Source organism: Camelina sativa, chromosome 15 (assembly GCF_030686135.1).
Source record: "Camelina sativa cultivar CO46 ecotype springtype chromosome 15, ASM3068613v1".
In the NCBI taxonomy this organism is placed as follows: Eukaryota; Viridiplantae; Streptophyta; class Magnoliopsida; order Brassicales; family Brassicaceae; genus Camelina; species Camelina sativa.
In genome coordinates, this window is record NC_141894.1 from 3,595,248 (window position 1) to 3,614,190 (window position 18,943).

General features: G+C 38.1%; 4 protein-coding genes across 8 annotated transcripts; 1 reads left to right on the forward strand and 3 right to left on the reverse strand.

Moving 5' to 3' along the window:
• Positions 1 to 233: 233 nt before the first annotated feature.
• On the reverse strand, positions 234 to 6,008 carry LOC104745072 (uncharacterized). 2 transcript variants are annotated; one of them, XM_010466243.3, is made up of 19 exons: positions 5,770 to 6,008; positions 5,456 to 5,674; positions 5,249 to 5,357; positions 4,803 to 5,162; positions 4,653 to 4,708; positions 4,124 to 4,352; positions 3,986 to 4,041; positions 3,593 to 3,842; positions 3,328 to 3,491; positions 3,115 to 3,236; positions 2,938 to 3,036; positions 2,684 to 2,819; positions 2,471 to 2,557; positions 2,232 to 2,393; positions 1,684 to 2,013; positions 1,390 to 1,559; positions 1,110 to 1,293; positions 818 to 1,021; positions 234 to 644 (listed from the first exon to the last, which is right to left on the reverse strand). In XM_010466243.3, exons 1-19 carry the CDS (start codon positions 5,812 to 5,814, stop codon positions 345 to 347), a joined length of 3,282 nt encoding a protein of 1,093 aa, XP_010464545.2. In that variant the 5' UTR covers positions 5,815 to 6,008; the 3' UTR covers positions 234 to 344. The 2 variants fall into 2 exon arrangements, with proteins under 2 accessions (XP_010464545.2, XP_010464544.2); XM_010466242.3 differs by having other exon boundaries at positions 2,678 to 2,819; positions 5,770 to 5,938.
• Positions 6,009 to 6,198: 190 nt separating this feature from the next.
• Positions 6,199 to 6,816, forward strand: LOC104745074 (uncharacterized). Its single transcript, XM_010466245.3, has one exon. It carries the CDS (start codon positions 6,328 to 6,330, stop codon positions 6,664 to 6,666), a length of 339 nt encoding a protein of 112 aa, XP_010464547.1. The 5' UTR covers positions 6,199 to 6,327; the 3' UTR covers positions 6,667 to 6,816.
• LOC104745073 (protein DEFECTIVE IN EXINE FORMATION 1) lies at positions 6,735 to 12,153 on the reverse strand. Its single transcript, XM_010466244.3, has 13 exons — positions 11,501 to 12,153; positions 11,223 to 11,333; positions 11,024 to 11,106; positions 10,782 to 10,899; positions 10,523 to 10,686; positions 9,467 to 10,140; positions 9,316 to 9,386; positions 8,896 to 9,152; positions 8,352 to 8,533; positions 7,864 to 8,147; positions 7,653 to 7,770; positions 7,365 to 7,547; positions 6,735 to 7,290 (listed from the first exon to the last, which is right to left on the reverse strand). Exons 1-13 carry the CDS (start codon positions 11,629 to 11,631, stop codon positions 6,973 to 6,975), a joined length of 2,694 nt encoding a protein of 897 aa, XP_010464546.1. The 5' UTR covers positions 11,632 to 12,153; the 3' UTR covers positions 6,735 to 6,972.
• A 46-nt stretch (positions 12,154 to 12,199) lies between these two features.
• On the reverse strand, positions 12,200 to 18,303 carry LOC104745076 (uncharacterized). 4 transcript variants are annotated; one of them, XM_010466249.3, is made up of 17 exons: positions 18,090 to 18,303; positions 17,508 to 17,702; positions 17,223 to 17,349; positions 16,900 to 17,051; positions 16,695 to 16,778; positions 16,547 to 16,609; positions 16,300 to 16,431; positions 16,000 to 16,209; positions 15,473 to 15,595; positions 14,978 to 15,027; positions 14,676 to 14,838; positions 14,446 to 14,583; positions 13,791 to 13,898; positions 13,588 to 13,686; positions 13,272 to 13,449; positions 13,022 to 13,152; positions 12,200 to 12,702 (listed from the first exon to the last, which is right to left on the reverse strand). In XM_010466249.3, exons 2-17 carry the CDS (start codon positions 17,634 to 17,636, stop codon positions 12,577 to 12,579), a joined length of 2,013 nt encoding a protein of 670 aa, XP_010464551.1. In that variant the 5' UTR covers positions 17,637 to 17,702; positions 18,090 to 18,303; the 3' UTR covers positions 12,200 to 12,576. The 4 variants fall into 4 exon arrangements, with proteins under 4 accessions (XP_010464551.1, XP_087344168.1, XP_087344167.1 ...); XM_087488042.1 differs by having other exon boundaries at positions 18,010 to 18,303; XM_087488041.1 differs by having other exon boundaries at positions 18,047 to 18,278.
• Positions 18,304 to 18,943: the final 640 nt, after the last annotated feature.

The following is an 18,943-nucleotide window of genomic DNA, read 5'->3' on the forward strand; positions in this document are numbered from 1 at the left end:
GAAAAAGGCATTGTTGAAACACTACTTTGGTTGATATCTTTACATTACTTTGCTGGATCCGTTTTATGTAGATGACAGACTCGTATCGATCTTGAAACTTACAAGAACATACATACAAGTTAAATAACTAAGGAAATAATTACTTTATCAGAAAAAAGTATTTTATACATTCAATTGGTTAACGTATGTACATTATATAGAATCTGAAATGATTTGAAAAGCAAACCAGTCAATGCGAGCAACAGACAATCCATTATTATTCAATTTTTGTATGGTTAAAGTAACTGATAACTGTACAGAGGAGTTTTTATTTCTATAGTCTTTCTTTTTACCACTGATTCGAACTAATTGGAGACAATTCTATCGCTGTTTCTATTATCTTGCTCAAGCATTATCTTGGCAACGACTTCATTAACTTTATGAGACATTTCTGGGATCATCAAAGCTGCTTCATCAAACAACTTGGCTCTGAGTTCACCTGAAACTTGATCTCGAGGAGAAGCTTTAGACAATTTCGACATTGACTGGACAAAAACTGCAGCAGCAGTGTTTAAACCGTGTAGTGCTTGACGGCAGGAAGTTACCATTTCTTGAAGTGAATCGTCTGCAACTGTATCATGGAATACTTCTGAAGAGGTCTTGTCCTGTGACATAACAAAATCACTGATTACATAAAACGTAACGTTGATACCACTTTACTACTATATACACGAACATAAAGTTGGCCTACTATAAATATGTAACTGTGTCTGTATAAATCTGTGCTGTGTAATGTACAAGTGAGTTGATATTTAGCAAAAATATAACTTGGTGAAACCTGTTCAGCATGTTCTTCTGAACTATGTGGAGATTGATCATTGACCGTATCAAGAGGGAGATGTTCTTGGATCGACCTCAAAGTCTTGTACCCTGATTTCTGGGAGGGCGTACGCATAAATTGTTTGGTTCCGCCAATGTAGTCTCTTCTTAGGAAAAACTGGGATGAATATCTTCTTTGCTGCAGTGATTTTCCGGCCTCAACCTATGGTTAACATAAAAAAAATTTTGGTCATTAAGATTTCTCTTGGTAACCTAAATCATGTCGCAGCAATAGGGAAGAGAGCTATTACCTCGTCTATCATTGACAAATTGTTATCAAATTGCTTGAGCATGTCCCCCTGTTCGGCAGAAGGTTTGGTGCAGAAATTTTCAGGTTTCGGTTTTTTAATGAAAGATGCTTGGATGTTTGGAGAATTCAGAAGATCCAAACACACGTTGTAGATAGTGTTCCAACGGGTTTTTTCTTTCCTATGGCTGTTGAGAAGCAAAATTAAAACAATCAGTGTGGTTCTCATAAAAGCAGACAGAGTGATAGAGAGAAGAACTGCAGTAATGAAGAAAGCTTCTTACCTAGGAGCATCTCCTTGAACCACTGAAGTTTCAGTGTCGCTAGAGCTTTTGGATAGGCTTCCAAGGCATGATTTTTCGGTTTTTGAACCTTGCTTGGGAGTTTGGCATTCAACAGAAGAGCAGTCTTCAGCACTGTGAACAGTGTTTGCCAGACTTTTATCTCCATGTTTCTGATGTGGAGGCAATAAAGACGTACAATATCAGAAGAACTGAAAGACTTTAGCTGAAATTTTGGGTCTAGAAAAAGCATTTTCTAATGATTCCCAGAAAGCATGCAACTTTTTGGGCTTGTACCTCGTTTGAAATAGACTTCTGACAATTGGTAGCAATATCAGATGTTTCCACATAAACTTGAGCCCACTTAGGAAGTCGAGAAACGCTGAACTTAAATGAGGATGTCCATGGAGAGCGTAGCTGCATCTGATCTGCGTTCTCTTCTACTGGCTTATAGTTTGCAGAACATGATGCATCTTTTGGATTGTCTTCCTCCAAATCAACTGCAATTTGCTTGAACTTTTCGAGTTGGACCACAGTTAGCCTGCCATTTTCATTTACTGCCCGTATAATACGTGTAGCCATTCGCAAAGGAAGTTTCCAGACAAATATACAGCCGTCACTTGCAACCTGACAATAAAACACCAAAGAAAAGTTCAAAGCAAAGTTTCTCTCAGTTTTCGCTTTCATTTGAGGCATACCAAGAAAGATAGATCCAGGCTTTCGAGCATAGTAGGCTCTTTTATGGAATTTCAATTCAATAGGAATGAGACATTGAACTTGACTTCATCCAAAAGCCAAGGTTCTTACAGTTGTAAGTAACTGAAAACTACAATTCAGAAACTTACTGAAATGATATGTTTGCAATCAGGTAGGAAAATAACACCAGTCACAGCTTCACCATGTCCTGTGGCCTGAGCAACCAGCTCTCCAGTGACAAAATCCACAAAGGAGATTGTCCTGTTAGAGTACGAGCATACCAAGTAGTTGCAACTTGGGTCCAAAATGACCTGTGAAAGAGATCTTATTGTCAGCACTAGAGCAACAAACAATGTTGAAGTCTAATCAAAATGTTTGTTCAATGCACCTTTATGGGATCTCCATGGTCTCGGTCTTGCTTGAATGATCTGACAAGCTTTCCACTTTCTATGTCAAATATGTTTATCTTCTTATCCTGCAATCATGAGATAAAACATCAGACTCCTTGTTGGTTTAAACAGATGTTGGTGTACGAGTAATTGACTCAATGTGCTCGAGATAAGGTGGTAATATATTAATGTTCACCGAAAGGTACCAATACCGGTCCCACTGTGACAACAAGTCTTGATGTTGGATCTACAGCCACATCAGAGATGGTTCCGTGAGAGAGAGTTTGAGGAGGAGAAGATGAAAGACGAACACTACTTGCTTTTCTGACAACGTCAAACAGCTGCAACCTGCAACAATATCAACGATTATCTCATAAATTTTTCTAGAGTAAATATGCGATGTAAAAAAAAAAAAAAGAAAAAAAAATATGCAAGTTTCGTGGTCTTGCAGCATATAAAACATTACCTATCTGCACCAGAAGTTATAATTTTCCGGCCATTAGATGCGAATTTAACAGAAGTTACCGCAGCTGAACTACAAACACTCCCAACGGGATCAAAGTTCCTGACAACAAGAACATATAAGTTCGTATGGCCCTTGTCAGGGAAATCAAAAGACCATAACAAAGCTGTTATTTAACACCTTTTGACATCATAAAGGTGGATCGCTCGGCCCTTTCCACCAGAGGCAAGCAAGAAATCGCTGCTTGAGGCATTTTCAGGAAAGCTGAAGCTCAATGACTGAATTTCTGCTTCATGAGCATCCTGCAAGATGGTTATCATTAAGAGCTTAGGAATATGATGTCTGGAAACCAACCAGTGAAGAGTAATATTGAACAACGGTGACTAATATTACCGTAAAGCATGTATATTCTGATTCTTCTAGATCATATATATGAAGATTCCCTCCACAGTCCCCAGCTGCTAAGTACTTTCCATCTTCACTTACTGCCAGTGCTCGGAAACCAAATTTACTACCACATGTCTCAAGGAGATCACGTTCAAAAATTCCAGCGCTAGCTGCATTATAATAATAATGAGTGAAAATGACTAATTGAAAACAACAGAAATATACTACAAAAACTAGTTTGTTTCAAATTCCGAGCATATGTTATAATTACCTAAATGCATAATCCCTTGTGTTGAAGATTCTGAGGGATTGCTGCTTGCATTAGCTTCTAACGGATCCACTTGAAAAGCAAGATCCCACAATCTGATGGTTCCATCTTCAGAACATGTAGTGAAAGAAACCCCTTCACTGCATCCCCTAGCTACACATGCAGCTGTTGGACTGTGCATATTTCCACAAGAGAGGTTTTTTATATCCCAAATTCCGGCAGAATGTGATACCATCATCGAGCACCTAGTAGGCTGGAATAAGGAAGAAAAGTTTCACCATATGCAGTTGGTGCTCTAACCTTACACAGGAAACTTCAGAAGTAACATTGGCGCCAGAAAGAACTTCCAAATCAACTAAATATCTACGCAAAGTACTGAAATACGTTTACAGTTACCTTGTTCACATCATTCACATCCCAAACATAGAGACTACGATCCGCATAGATGACAACTGTTAAGCCAAAATACAACCTTTTGTAAAAAGGAAATTAGGTAAGCAACGTACTATTATTATAATTTTCTTCTACACTCACTGAGCTTATCTGTGGTAGAAAACTGACAAGCAACTGCGTCCGGGAAGATAGCTACATTTTCGAGTTCTGCTGAATGAGACTGACTTTCAGTGGTGCTGCTTTTAGCATCTGAAAATTGTATTTTGCCAGCATAATCTAAAGTTTCAGGCGTATATAGCTGGACCATTCCGTTGCTGCAAGCGCAGGCTATCAATCGACTGGATGCAGATAGAGCAAAACATTTTTCAACCTGACAGTTCATTGCAAGCCAATAAAAGAAGTTCTTGTTATGAAAAAAAGAAAAGCTCGGAATGTTTGTATCTGCATGTTACAAAAGCTAACATGAAAACTTATTCATGTCTTTCCACATAGAGCCAACGCATACAGTCAAGCAAACTTATTGCCTAAGCCCACAAGGAAAATACAGTCAATGCGTCTGGACTACAGGAAATGATTGTTTTACATGTCTAGATGATGGGGCTTAGCATTGTGTGATCCACTCATGGTTCCTAGATTAACAACAAAAAAGAATGAAATGAAGTTGTTGTACCTTCAGATCTACCGACTTCTTGATTAACATCCCATAACTCATGAGCATTAGAACACCTACAGAACACAATAAATTTACTAACTTTCATTCGAACGAGTGTAAAAAACTCATATCAACAGTAATAAGTTATAACTGTGTGGAGCGAAATACCTGCTTCTGTGAGAGCGTATATTGAAATAACATCTTCAGTTTGTCCGTCACTTCCACTGGATTTCACTCTGTAGGCTGATATCACTGATACAAATGAGTTTCCTTTTTGGAAAACATCATCAGTTGGCTTTCCATGATATACCAAAGATCCAACTTTACTTGAACGTGTCTTCTGAAAAGAACCCACTGTCCAGTACTTCAAGTGCTTGTTCCCGGAAGTAACAACGAATTTCCCATTGGATGAGAATGTCACAGACGTTATCTCAGAGCAATTAGAACTGCCTTTGATCTTCGCCACTAAAATACTTTTGCGCCAGTCCCAGAGATATATATATGCTCCAACACTCACCAAATATTCCCCTAAACACCAAAGCAAGGAAAAAATGCACAAAACAGAACCTTAAAAAAGACGGTTCGAGCAACAAAATAAGAAAAGGAGAACTAACCATTTGGTGAGAAGGAAAGACAGTGAGATCCATAAAGATGGCCTTTAAGCTCCGAGACAAGTCCCAAAGTCTCACAATCCCAAATCATGACTGCAGAGAGATTCGTATACTGAGGAAAGATCAAATCAAAACACCAGAAAACCAAATCACGATACATAAAAAGACAACATATTTATACGCAAATGGAAACAGAATCATTATTATTACCTCTCCAGCAGCAACGAACCGCCCATTCAGGGAAACAGCCACACAACTCAAAGGCTTAGGCATACGATGAGATACAACAAGGTGAGATTGAGTGAAGGAATCAACATCGTAGACCACCACAACACATCCGGCCAAGTAAACACATTTGGAGCTGCAAGTAACCGAGGCTAATCCATTGGCGTTCTTTGTAGTCAAACCGATGATCTCTTGCAGAATCAGCTGGACCAATAAGCAGACCAAATCAAAACCCCAATAAACAAAAACAGAAATCAAATACATTTGCCTCGAGATTTGGTGATTGATAAATATGGTACCTTCGTGGATGAACAAGGCTTCTTTAATTTCTGATTCAGCTTCATTCCGATTAGAGTAAAAACAAGAAAAGAAACCCTAAATTTCTGAGGGATTTGGTATCGGAAACCCTAGAGAGAGAGAGAGAGAGTGATTTTGGGGATTTTTCTGAGTGATGGGATTGTCGTTACTGTGTAGGAGGGAAACAATTTGTAAACCATATGGATTTTAAAAATCAAAATTAATTTCTTCCGTTATCACCATTAATTTTTCACCCTAAAAACTGTAGTTTCACTTATAATAATCTCTTTTTGTCGAGATTAAATCGAGATTGGGCCCAAAATATATCAAACAAAGCCCAGTATATGGGCTTGGAAGGCTCGAGAGAATATGTTTTTAATCATTTGTTTAATTATTTCCATTTTCTTTTAACTATAAAAATCTTTGTTCGTTGTTTCTCGTCATCTCTATCTCTCTCTCTTTCGCTTTCACATTCAGAAACGAAACCCAGAAGAAGAAAAAACTCGAGGGATCATCTAAATCGATTTTTTTTGGGGATTTTGTTTTGAGAGGAAAAAAAGATGAATTTCAGAAGCTTTGAGGAGTTCTGGCCTTTCTACGTGATGCAACATTCGAATCCATCAACGAGGCGATGGCACTTCATAGGTATAATCGCGAGCCTTGTTGCTTTGTTGTGTTCGGTTTTGATCAACTGGTGGTTCGTTGCTCTCGTGCCTCTCTTTGGTTACGGGTTCGCTTGGTACAGCCACTTCTTCGTGGAAGGAAATGTTCCGGCGAGCTTTGTGCATCAGGTTTGGTCGTTTCTATGCGATCTCAAGATGTTTAGTCTGATGCTCACAGGTAGTATGGAGAGAGAGATGAAGAGACTTGGTAAGAGGCCTTTGTTGCAGCTCTCTTGAAGATCGAAGATTTGTATATATATATATATATATTGTTCTTCATTCTTCCCATTGCGAATGAACTTGTGTTTGCGAACAATAGATCTTTGTATCTTCTTTAGTTCAAAAATGGACTCTCGACACATTTAAGTAGTGCATTAACTTTATAAACTCCGACGAGCGTTGATCTAAAACTAAAAGGCAGAATTACAGAGTTTAGAAAGATACAGAACCTGAAACTCTACCACGAAATTGTCCCTGGATTCTTTAGATGAGCTCTATAAGGATGTGTATACATCCGGTTTACCAGATGGTACCTAAGATCGATCATAAGTCTGTGTTGCGGGAAAAGGATGGGAGGGGCACGGCTTCTTGAGGCCGTAGAATCACGAGCAGACCAAACATCCCGAGCATCGGGAGGACAAGAAGCCATTTCAGAAGCTTGTAGTAATACATATGGAAAGTTAGTGAGAATTCGTCTGAGAAATGGAGTCCATTCTTATCTACCATCTCCACCATTACAGTTCCTGTTGTTCTCACTCCGACTGTTGGTAGTTTTATCCGGTATTTTCCAGGGCGGTCATAGATCTGACTCTGTGTTATCCTCCTATCTCCTTGGTAATTGCCTGGAACCAACAGCGTCGTCTGTACATTTGAAAACAGCTAGTTTAGTTTCAGCAAGAAGCCATTGCCCATCTATTGAGGTTTGAGGAACTTACAGTAACGTTGTAGGGTGCTTGTGAACCAGATGGGTATCTATATTTATCAACGATCTCAATCTCAGCCCAGAAGTTTTTCCCTTCCTCATCACGGAAACCTCTGGTCGAATGCGTGACAAAAACGCCTTCACGATCATAACGACTGGCCTTGTTGTTCCTTCCTTGATTAGTAGATCTCCAAGCCTGATGAAACAAGACTGAAATCAGTAATCTCGCACATTTATATAAAGAATCAAGAAGATGTTAAGCAAAACCCGCTCAACATATAGTGTTCGGGGTTGATCTTGCCTTAAGGGGATGGTGAGGAGAAGGCGTTGAGAAGCAAAAGACGTTTCCATTCATAGTTGAGACAACGAGATCGAGATCATCTCCACCGTCAACATTATCAGCCAAGACCATACTGTATCTGTAACTCGAAACACCCTGGCGGTCAAAATCCATCGGAAAACCAAACCTACTACAGATATTAATGAGCTGAGAGGAAGCAAAAGAGACTTACGAAGTTTCACCAATATCAACAACGTCAGTACACGAGGTGGGTCCGTCTATGAGATACAGGTAACCGTCAAAGGATGTAGTAACGATGGTGAGCCCCTTCTTTTTCTCACCTCGCTTGTTTAGATCAACAAGAAGAAGTTGGTTCATCACTCTTCCATGAGTTCTGTATGGGTAAGGACGGATTATCGAACCATCCTTGCCACTAAGAACGTATATGTTTCCTGATGATGTAGGAACCACAACGTCTGTGTGTCCGTCACCATCAACATCGCCGATAGAAGGACCCTGCAAGAGAAGATTGGCAACGATCACTGATTGTGAAGTCATCAAATTCGGAGACAGTGTTCATGGTTAAAAAAATTTAGTCTTATTCTGGGACTTAAACCAAAAGTAACAACACACAGATCTCATGATGATGCTCCTACAACTGGTTCATACAAAAAGAGATTTCTATATCTGATGAGAATAAACGATGAGTAATTTTTTTACCTGGGGAACAAGACTCTTTAGATGTGTTTCCCAAATTCCCACTCCTTGCGTGGTCCATGCTGCTATATTTCCGTGTGAATCAGTAGTTACAAGTTCAATCTTTCCATCGTCATTTATGTCGGCTGCAACCACTGCCCCTTGAATTTCAGCCATTTCAAGTGGGAATTTTTCTCTGATATTTCCTGCAAAAAGATAACAATTTTAGAATCCAAACAAACATCGAGAAATGCAAGGAAACAGCTACGAATACGCAGTGTGACAAAAATGTGTTGTAAGACTTGTGCATTGTCCTGAATATCATACTTATGAGAAAATAGCGGAAAAAAAAACTCTCAATATGAATAGGAATCTAAATATCTAATAAAATTGAAATTTCTGTCTTGCAGAGAGATGGAATATTCACATTTAACATACAAATTTTGAGAGAAGTGTGGGCTTTACTGTAAATGCTATAGAAGCATTGCTTGAAGAAAGCAGTAGCAAGAAAGGCAGAATTGTCATCAACGGAAATAAATAAACAGAAGGAAGTAACAAGAGATCTTACCACGATGATCCATGGCATAGAACAAGCCAAAGGAAGTTCCGACAAGAATATCCAAGTAACCATCACCATCCAAATCAACAACCGTTGGGGAAGAATAAATATACGCACGGAAGTTTGCTTTATCCGTACTCATATCTAGCTCTTTGATCCACTTGACTTGTTTAGTTTCCAGATTGAAAACCACAATTGAACTAGCAATATAATTTTTGATGTCAATACCACCAAGCTCTTTTAGATGTTCTGGATTATCATAGTACCTGAAAATTAGCTTATGGTGTCAGCTAACCTATATTCTGCAATGTGAATAAACTAGAAACGCTATTGGGAATATTAAGACCTCATGCATGCAAATGCAATACTACTTATGATGCTTTTGCATTGACAGATCAGGGAACATTCGAGCGTGAAAGATGAACTTACTCAGGATCGAAGAAATAGGAAACAGCAACAACCATCTCCTGTACTCCGTCTTTGTCTATGTCAGCAATTACCTGATAAAAAGTGATACTGTAAGATCTGTCATGGAAGTAAGAAATCGAAAACAATAGTTTTAGACATAGATGAAACTCACAGGAGTGCACAGTATATGGGCGTCAATATTCACATAATCCTCTGAGTTCTCGTGTTGCCCCTCGACCCATTCCTCATCACCCCACATTTTCTCATCAACATAATCATCATAATCATAGCTGTATTCATCAGGTAGCTCATCATTATCACGCAACAACTCAAACGATGAATCTGCTTCAGCTTCTAAGCCACCATCATTTTCAACTGTGGCCATGCGAATACCCTCAGTGTTGTCTTTATTATCCGAATGGCCGTCCGCAGATTCTTTAGAGCCATTATCTTCAAGAAGTCGCCTCCCACTTTTGGTAACTGTCTCTGTCTCACTACTGTTTCCAGATGTCCCCAGAGTTTCTGAGGAATTATCCTTACTAGTATTTAATTTAATAACAGTTTCATTCTTAACTTCACTAATTTTTCTTTGATCCACCTCATTGGTGGTTACATTTCCGTTGAGATTTCCTGCAGAGCCAGCTGTAGTATCATTTGCTGCCGAACTATTTGCTCCAGCATCCATGGAGGAATTATGTAGCTCTGGGGTAGGCTTAACGACAGCTTCTGTTTGGTTATTCTCGGGTTTCTTTAGATCCTCATGAGATGAAACGTTAGTTTCGCCGCCATGAAATTCTTTGGACATTGAGACTGTAACATTTGGTGTTGTGGTTGTTGCATTCGTTTCTACAGATAGGAGAAGCGAAAGTCACAAAGTAAACATTCATCAAGAATTAAACTGACTCTGCTAATCCATGTATTTTTTTCTACCCTCTAAATACTGAAGATACTGATACGCAAGGTTGGGAGCCCCATCAGATGTAATTCATAAAATATATGCAAGATACAAAATATAAAGATTCTTCAGATTAGCTGAGGCAGCTACACCAAGCAAAAACTTAGCTTTACAGTTTCAATTAACTAAAGCAAACAACCAATCATTAGCAGTTCAGTGTCTCTAAATCTAAAATTTGGAAGAACATAAACTTAGCCAAGTGGATCATGTGGAAGATGGGCATAACTTAAGCAGCAAACAAGAAAACTGATGTAGAAAGTTTAATAAACTTACGATTGGTCAATGAATTTAATAACATAGCCTCCTCCACAAGCTGATCATCATGGACATCAGGATGTGAACGGTCAACAGGGTCAGGATTCAGTCCCACATGCCAGTTCTTGTGCACTTTTCTACGTGGCACTTCTAGCTTATCTGACATCAGAAAGCCTGATACCCTGGAAATAAGAAAGTATCATATGCAAACCCCACAAAATTCCAAGGATCAAGAGAACAGATGAAAGTATATCCATCATCTGAGATGAACAATTACCTGAAAAAGAGCACTTCGCCGTTGTAGGTAGCCAGAGCAATTTCTCTAACACCATCTTTGTCGATGTCGAATAGAAGAGGACTCGAATGCACATTTGACTGGTGAAAAGCAGGCCAACCTAACATTACATGAGAGCATCACTAACCTTTTTCAAATTCCTCAATATAACAGCATCAGATGAACAAGAACAAGAGAAAATTATCCAGAAAACTAAAGGTAAGAAGATAATATATATCCAGTACCTGGCATCTTGTCTCCATCAGCTCCTTCAAGAACTTCAAGGTAGTGAACAAAAGATGGAACAACAATGTCAAGCTTTCCATCACTGCAACAACAAAAAAAACAAATCCGGGTTTAAGCACAATATATGGAACAAGCACTAATGATCCTCAACCCAAAAGAAAACCAAATCCAGAACGTGAGTAAAAAACAAAACCATACCTGTTAATATCAGCAATCAAGGGTGTAGCATAAACGCTAGAAGTGACTTCAGTTTGCCATCGCAGCTCCAATTTCTTCGGGCACTGAGTATTCAACAAAGCATCTTCATCACTGCACAACGAAACGACCCAGAACCACACAAACAAAAAACTTAAATCGGAGAAACCAAACAGAGAGAGCCTTACGAGTTATGAAACAAAATAAATATGAACAAGTCGATCAAATTGAGGCGTTGCATCGTCTACCCAAGACGGACTCAATATAGATCGAAAACTTACATTTCAGGGTAGCCAAGTTCGTCATCGGTGGCTTGACGCTCTCTGAACTTGTTTTCTCCATAGGAGAGATTCGTTAAGGTAAGACAGAGCAAACAAACAAGCAGACACTGCCACGCTCGCGATGATTTCATATGAGCCACACTCTGCGAATACTAATTCTCTTGCACAAATAAAATTAAAAATCGATTCAGGATCGAAGAACCTGAATCCGAGATTATGTGGATGAGATTTTGAAGAACCCCAAAAAATTGGGGTTTTTGGGAATTGGGATGGGGTGCGAAAGGGAGAGATCGACAAGGAGAATGAGAGACGAAGCCTCCTGATACTGTGTCTGTCTGTGTTGTGTGTGTGGGGAGAGATCGAAGCCGGCGAAATCCAATGACGCAGGGAAGAGAAAAAAACTGCTTGGCGTTTTGATCTAAATAAAACGCATAAAAAACAGCTCGCTGTTTAGTTACAAATATGACAAACGTCACATCATTTTTCTTTAAACTTTGTCTCAGTTGTGTTTTAGTTACACACCGCTCTGTTAATCATCGATTTGCAAGAGGATGTGATTAAAAATATTTGCGAACGATTCATATCAAATTATTGATCACACATACAAGACTCGAAATGATGATGATATTTAGTCTCAGTGATAAAATTTGTCTATCAGTCGTCTTTTGATTCTGTCAAGTAAAATAGAGAACCAACCAATAATAATAATATGATACTAATACTAAAGGATTACAACATTATCCCTTTCCTAAGTACTATTACAAACAGCTTCTCCATCTAAAACATATGATGAATCACTTAGAAGAGTAAAACACACCTTTTAGAGCTAAAACCATCATCACATATCCCAAACGGAATTTTGATTCATAATAAATTCCTAAAACCTCCTCGAAACCGGGATTCTTACACATTCGAGAAATTGCAGAGTTCCTTTCTTTCTTCTTACGTACAATGTTAGTATAGAAGCACCCGCGATTTGCAAACAAGAGTAGCGAAAGCATAACCAGCGATCCACGGATGTCTTCTTCTTGATCCCAGCTTGTTGCATGTTTTGAGAGAAACAAACAGACATTGTTTCATCTGCGCCGCGCAGCTTTGCTATCCATTTGAATACGGTCCGCATACATAGGCAAACGGATGATCTCCCTTATTTCCTGCAGCAACACTTCCTCTGTGATGTTGTCCTTTATGCTTCTCATCACCTATTTTTTACATCCACAATGGTTTTAGAAACTCTTCTTTGGTCATGGAAGATGAAAGAAACATACAAATTTATATAAGATGGTACACTGATATGTTAATTGGTAAATAAACTAGCTGAAGGATGTTTTTCAGTAGAAAAAACAAATAAGACAGCAAGAAACCCATTAGATGGAATGGAATACGACAAAAACTCGAAAGACAGAACAAAAATGTTAGCAAAGTATGACCGTCAACCAATAATGCAACCACTGGGGATATGAATTCAAAGAATACCATCAAGTATATATATAAAGAGAGGTTATGAAAAGAAGTACTGACCTTTCTATAGGTGTTGATATCATTCGGCGTTGATTTATCGACCCTGACCCTCATGCTAACCCAGACTCTCTCTTCCTGATCCCAAGAACACTCTACGATCTTCCCAGAGTACTCCGCAGAGTCCGTATCATCTGTTGCAGTTTCAGTATTAGAAGATTGTAGTTCTTTAATGGAGTAAGTAAGTTATGGTTGACAGTTTCTCCTACTAACTATAATAATAAGCGAGATATTTCACCATACATACACATACCTCCTCTAAAAACAACAGAATTCCCATCCATATGCTTCTTCTTCCCTCTTTCAAACAAGGATAGCATTCCGCGGCCACTCTCATCTTGCTCGTATAAAAAGTCAACCGAGTTCATCTCTGGATACTTCCACTTCAACAGACCTTCATGGGTACGGGGAACGTAAGGATCATCCCAGCCCTGTTAAAAGAGAATTCGATTTCAGATATTTCATTTGAGAGACAATATACACTGCACTAAAACTAAGACTTCACATCTTTGCATTTGTATAAAAACAAACAGGCTTTTATCAGAGACCCTCTTCACTCTCATGGTTACCTGAAAGATTAGACCGTCGGCTTCATGTGAAAGTGATGGTATGAATCCTTTCAAAACCTTCTCAACCGCAGAAAGCAACCAAAAATCCTTTCTCCGCACCTATGTAAGACAATAATTATCAGCTCCATGAACAATTTATACAAGGAAAAAGATAAGTATGGAAAAAATGGCATGAGAAAAGAATTATAACTCTTAGTACGCACCCTAAAAGGCTCAAGATCATATCTGTAGATATGACTTCTGGCCTTCTCATGATTACGGGGATCTATCACCTCTTTCTCAAGCATCTTCCATCTTTCATAGAAAGGCCGCTGGTCCATTTTTGAATTGTGAAACTTTCTATTAGTATCTCAAGCAATTGACAAATGATACAGCAAGCCAAACACAACTCTCGTTGATACTATATACTACTGACAGATGTGTATGTTGGTAAACAGAATGTCAAGGTTAACAGTCAGCAACAAAGAATACTGAACAACCTCGAAAATGATGCAACTTATTTGCATGGAATAAGCACCACCGGAGTCAGATGCTCTAGCATAGGGATCATATATGTTCATAATTGCTAAAATATTTATTTCTCGAATGTATGTTCACATTCGAGAAAATCAGACATGAAAAACATCAAACACTCTTAAGATAATCATGACAGGAAGCCCGGCCTTAATACTGCTTAATTTCTCGAATGTTCTAATATTCTATTATGAAGATAATGGAAGCTACAGTATTTACGATGTGCCTCAATACATACTCAGATCTTGAGAATAAAGAGCTTGAGATTCCGGTTATAATGTAAAACAAGGAAAACACCAATCCAACCATTATCGATCACAGAAATAAAATAATGACAGTTCCAACCTCTACAACTGATTGGCCGTTGATTGCTACCATATCATATATTAAGTATCTCCTCTCCTGCTTTTGTTTATCTGGCAAGGTATCAATTATCATTTCTCCATCAAGCAACGTAAAATGGTGCACTTTATCAGATATGCCCTGGCAACCAAAAACAAAAAAGTAAGGAAAATCTCTAGTTCTGTTTAGATTCAATACACAATTTCACCCAACAAAGGTGGAAAATTACTCACTTCAGTTGGGTGCCGGAAGGGGAACCGCATCTGAACTCTCCGGAATCTAAAGCTTCTATCCACTATATAACATCCATCCATGGTAAGCAGCATCATATATCGAGTTCCATCAGCTTTCCATGTGGCATAATAGTACCGCTGCCTCAAGAGTTGCAAATTTTCCCTGTTTTACCACAAATGACCAAAAAAATTAAGAGTAAAGTACCGCAAACGAAATGAACAAATTGATCCCGAACTAAGGGGATGCATTAGGTCAATCATCTCTTTACATGAGCTACAAACAGTTACGCAGAGATTCATACCTGTTTAAGGAGACAGGGTGTGAACCTGGAAATTGTGAACATCCTCTTCCCTAGATTAGAGGAAAATGAATTCAGCACGCACATGTTAGATTGCGCCAATGAAAAAGAGAGAGAGAGAGAGAAATTAATAAACGAAAACATGAAACTTAAAGCATACTATACAAAAGCTGTAGCAGAAACCAATTCATAACGAAACCATAGTCAGTGGAAAAGTGCCTATTAGCCCAAGGAAAACTTTCTTTAATATTCAGCAAACAACGATACCAAGATGATCAAGATGACGTTATAATTACAAGTTACCACAATCTACTTCTGTAATTTTCTCAAGTAGCATTATAAGGATGTGCAACAACAAAATTAAGAGACATAGATCACAAGATAAAAGGCAATCATACAAAAGCGAATTGAAATTGAACATCACAGGGTTAGATATCATAAGTTTAACTACATAATATTCTATGTGAACAACCTATAACAAGATTTCAAATTTCCTACCCCAATATTCAGCGATAGCATCTTATAAAAGAACTGCCGGTAACCTTCCTCTTGGTCAGGGGGTATTTCATCACCTAGAACGTCATCATTTGACATTTTGACATCCACCTGATGGCTTTCCTCCTGAAAGCATAAGGCAGTAAGACAACAATTATACATAAAACCACCATATAAGTACGAAAATCAGATGACCACTTTGTGAGTTTTGTCAGCCTTGGATAGACTCAACTGAACCCATCAATATGCACCAATAACTAAATTCCTGATAAATTGATTCGCGGGCTATAGAACCTACCATAACACATCTCAGAGGTTATATTCAAAGATCACCACTAAACCGTAAAATAACACAGAAACAATGGTTGTGATGCTGAAATTTACACTAAGCTGTTTTTCAGATGGTTGCGCTGAGCTAAGGAAAGACAAGTCTGAAGCTCAAACAAACGTGCAAGAAAATCATTGGAATGACGGTTTATGTATATAAGTGATCTGCTAAATAAACAATCGTTAGTTAACACTGAGCTTACTTGCACAGGACCAGCCGGACCACCATCATCATCATCATCATCTGGCAAAGCTTCACCATTTAAATCAAGCTCAGTAGACCGCTTCCACTCGGGAGTTGATGGGCAAATGACGCTTTCAGGTTTTATTTCGTGATAAAACGAGTAGAGAGCATCAATATAGTCGGGTTTATAGATCCCAGGTGGGCGGGCATCCGAAAAGATTTTTAATGCCTGATAGAAACCATAATGATATAAGATCCTTTTGCTCTTAGGAGGTACATATAGTGCACAAATACAACGAGAGAAGTGAAAAATACTCACCTGTGTAACATTCATCGGCCCAGATCGCATAAGATAATGAACTATCATAAACCCTGTCCGATTATGCCCATGTGTGCAGTGGACGAGAATATACTTTTTTGAGTGCTTTAGATTTAGGACAAACTGATTAACCTGAAGACAGTTTTCTTTAGTGAGCTACTAACAGTAGACAAAATTGATTTTATAAGAAAATTATATACGACTTCAGGTAAACATTTATGATTCATTTTGGCTACAAAAAATATACCTCATTGACAAACGTGTTGACAGACACATTATCAGGCACTGAATCACGACCCTTGCATGCAATCTACAAGCAAAGAAAACTAAAGATAAAGCAATCTGCTACAGCCGTCACAAAGGATATGGGTTAGAGTAGTATGTAATCCGTATACCTTCACATGTTTAATGCCTTCTTTCTTTAAGTCTGTCGTCGAATAGTAACGATTTGTGTTTGTCAAATCAATCACCAGACCAAGCTGAAAAAGACAGAGACAATACACGACAACTTAGATCACGGACATACCAGTGTTGCATAGACAATCAATGATACACACTCATATTTTCAACAAAGCAAGGACAAAGAATTCCACAATTTACCTTTCTCCCAGCTATCCTCTGGTTATGGGTCACCTGTTTAAACGAGTATCTACTTCCAGGAGGGACACTGTTATTGTAAGATTCATTCAGAGGAACTTTTGACGGAACGAGTAATCCTATCTCATGCCCAGAAGGTGGGCAATCTAGCCAACCTGTGATATCGGACAGGCTGTCAAAGAGTCACCTTATATACAGAAATGGCATAAAAGGGAAAGAAAAGAACACATACTAGCTAAAAGTTTTTCAGCCAAAAGATTTTAAGCCGTTTATAATAGGGAGTAAAAATACGTAATAAGCATTTTTACTAAGCAAAGAAATATCACCTTGAGGAATCTTGTATCTATCATAAGCTTTAGTATTTCGATTCTGATAATATTGATCACGGAAAACTGGCTGAGAGTTATGTGTTGGCTTGTCATATCTCATTCGTTTCCTTCTCTCTTCACGTTCCTGAAACAAAAAAAAAAGAAACACAAGAAAATCAATCCTCAGATAAAAATTATATACAAGTGGGGATCAATTATTACTTAATTGTTTTCTAAAGTGTCCTGCATTATATAGTGACTAGATCAATCAATCAATGTTGAGTGCTGAAAAATCAATAGTACCCGTCTAGCGATTTCAACTGCAGACTCAATCCGGTCATCCCTGGAAGAATAGTCTTCTAGATGTCTGACATAGGGTTCGTCGTCTTCTTCGGGTTGGGGTGAAGCATTTAAGTCCATCGTAGCAACCATTCACGGGAAAATGAACAGCATTAACCTAAAACCTCGTTCCTCTGCAAGAAGCTACCTAATTCATATCTGAAGGCATGAGTAAAAGCAAGATATCAGTAGCCGCGGGGATAAAAAGGCAAACTCAAAATCAAATTTTCCAATTATCTCTATAGCGAGAAACAAAGCCGTAAATTGAAGCAAATCCACATAGTCTCTGTTTCTTTCTTCGACTTTACTCGACTACCAGCAAATTAAAACGAAACAAAACAAAAAAAAAAACCCTAGAAGCGACGAATCAACGAAATCTCAGGCGGACATTTGAAATTAGTCCTCTACTCGAAAGCATCGCGACACTAAATCAAGGCGTAACACTATAACAAGTGAGAAAACTCACCCTAAGAGCATCCAAAATATCTGAGGAATCAAATCACCTAACGAACACAAAGCTTCGGGAGAATCGGAGAAACAACATACATGGGCTCTTTGAAACAAGTAAGCTTCTCCGTTAAATCAACCTGAGATGGCGAAGGAGGGTGTGAAGGTTCAGTTCAATCGCGGGTTCAGTGGAAAAAAAATTGAAATCGAAACCCTAGAGAGAGAGAGAGAGGAAATACACAAAAGGAAGAGAGAGAGAGAGTAGTTGAGAAAGGTGAGAGAGAGAGAATCAGACCCAAAGTCTTTTTAATTTATATACTGGTCAGTCGAAGCAATAACTTATTTGGGGGAAAATTCCAAAAAAAACATCAACTATTTAATATTTGCGTGAAAAAAACATGAATTTTTTTTATTGGCAGAAAAATACGTAAACTATTTTTTAGTTGATAAAAAATATACGAACTATTATTTTTTTCCAGTTTCTCCTCTTCTCCGTTACAACCGTTAACGGTATTGTAACGGTGTTACTATTTTTGAAAAAATTTCCATAAAAAAACACAAACTATTTATTTTTTGCCAGAAAAATACATGAACTTTTTTTCTTTGCCTGAAAAATACATAATTTTTTTTCTTATTTTTCCACTAACAATGTTAGAGATCATAACTCATAACTTTCCCTGTTCTCTTGAACTTCATACAAGTTTTCATTACTATTTATGATAACAAAATTCAAGAACAAAAATACACAATTAGATTAATTGATTTCTAAATTTCTCAATTAGTATTGTTTTTGCAAAAATAAATGGTGAATCTGGTTAGGTAACAAGAGTTGATATCCCACAAAATGGCTATAATATACAATCTTGATCAAGTTTGCGTACACCAGCCCATTTGATGATTTACACTGGCTATAAGCATCATAAAAAGTACTAAACTAAAGAGATGAATATTTT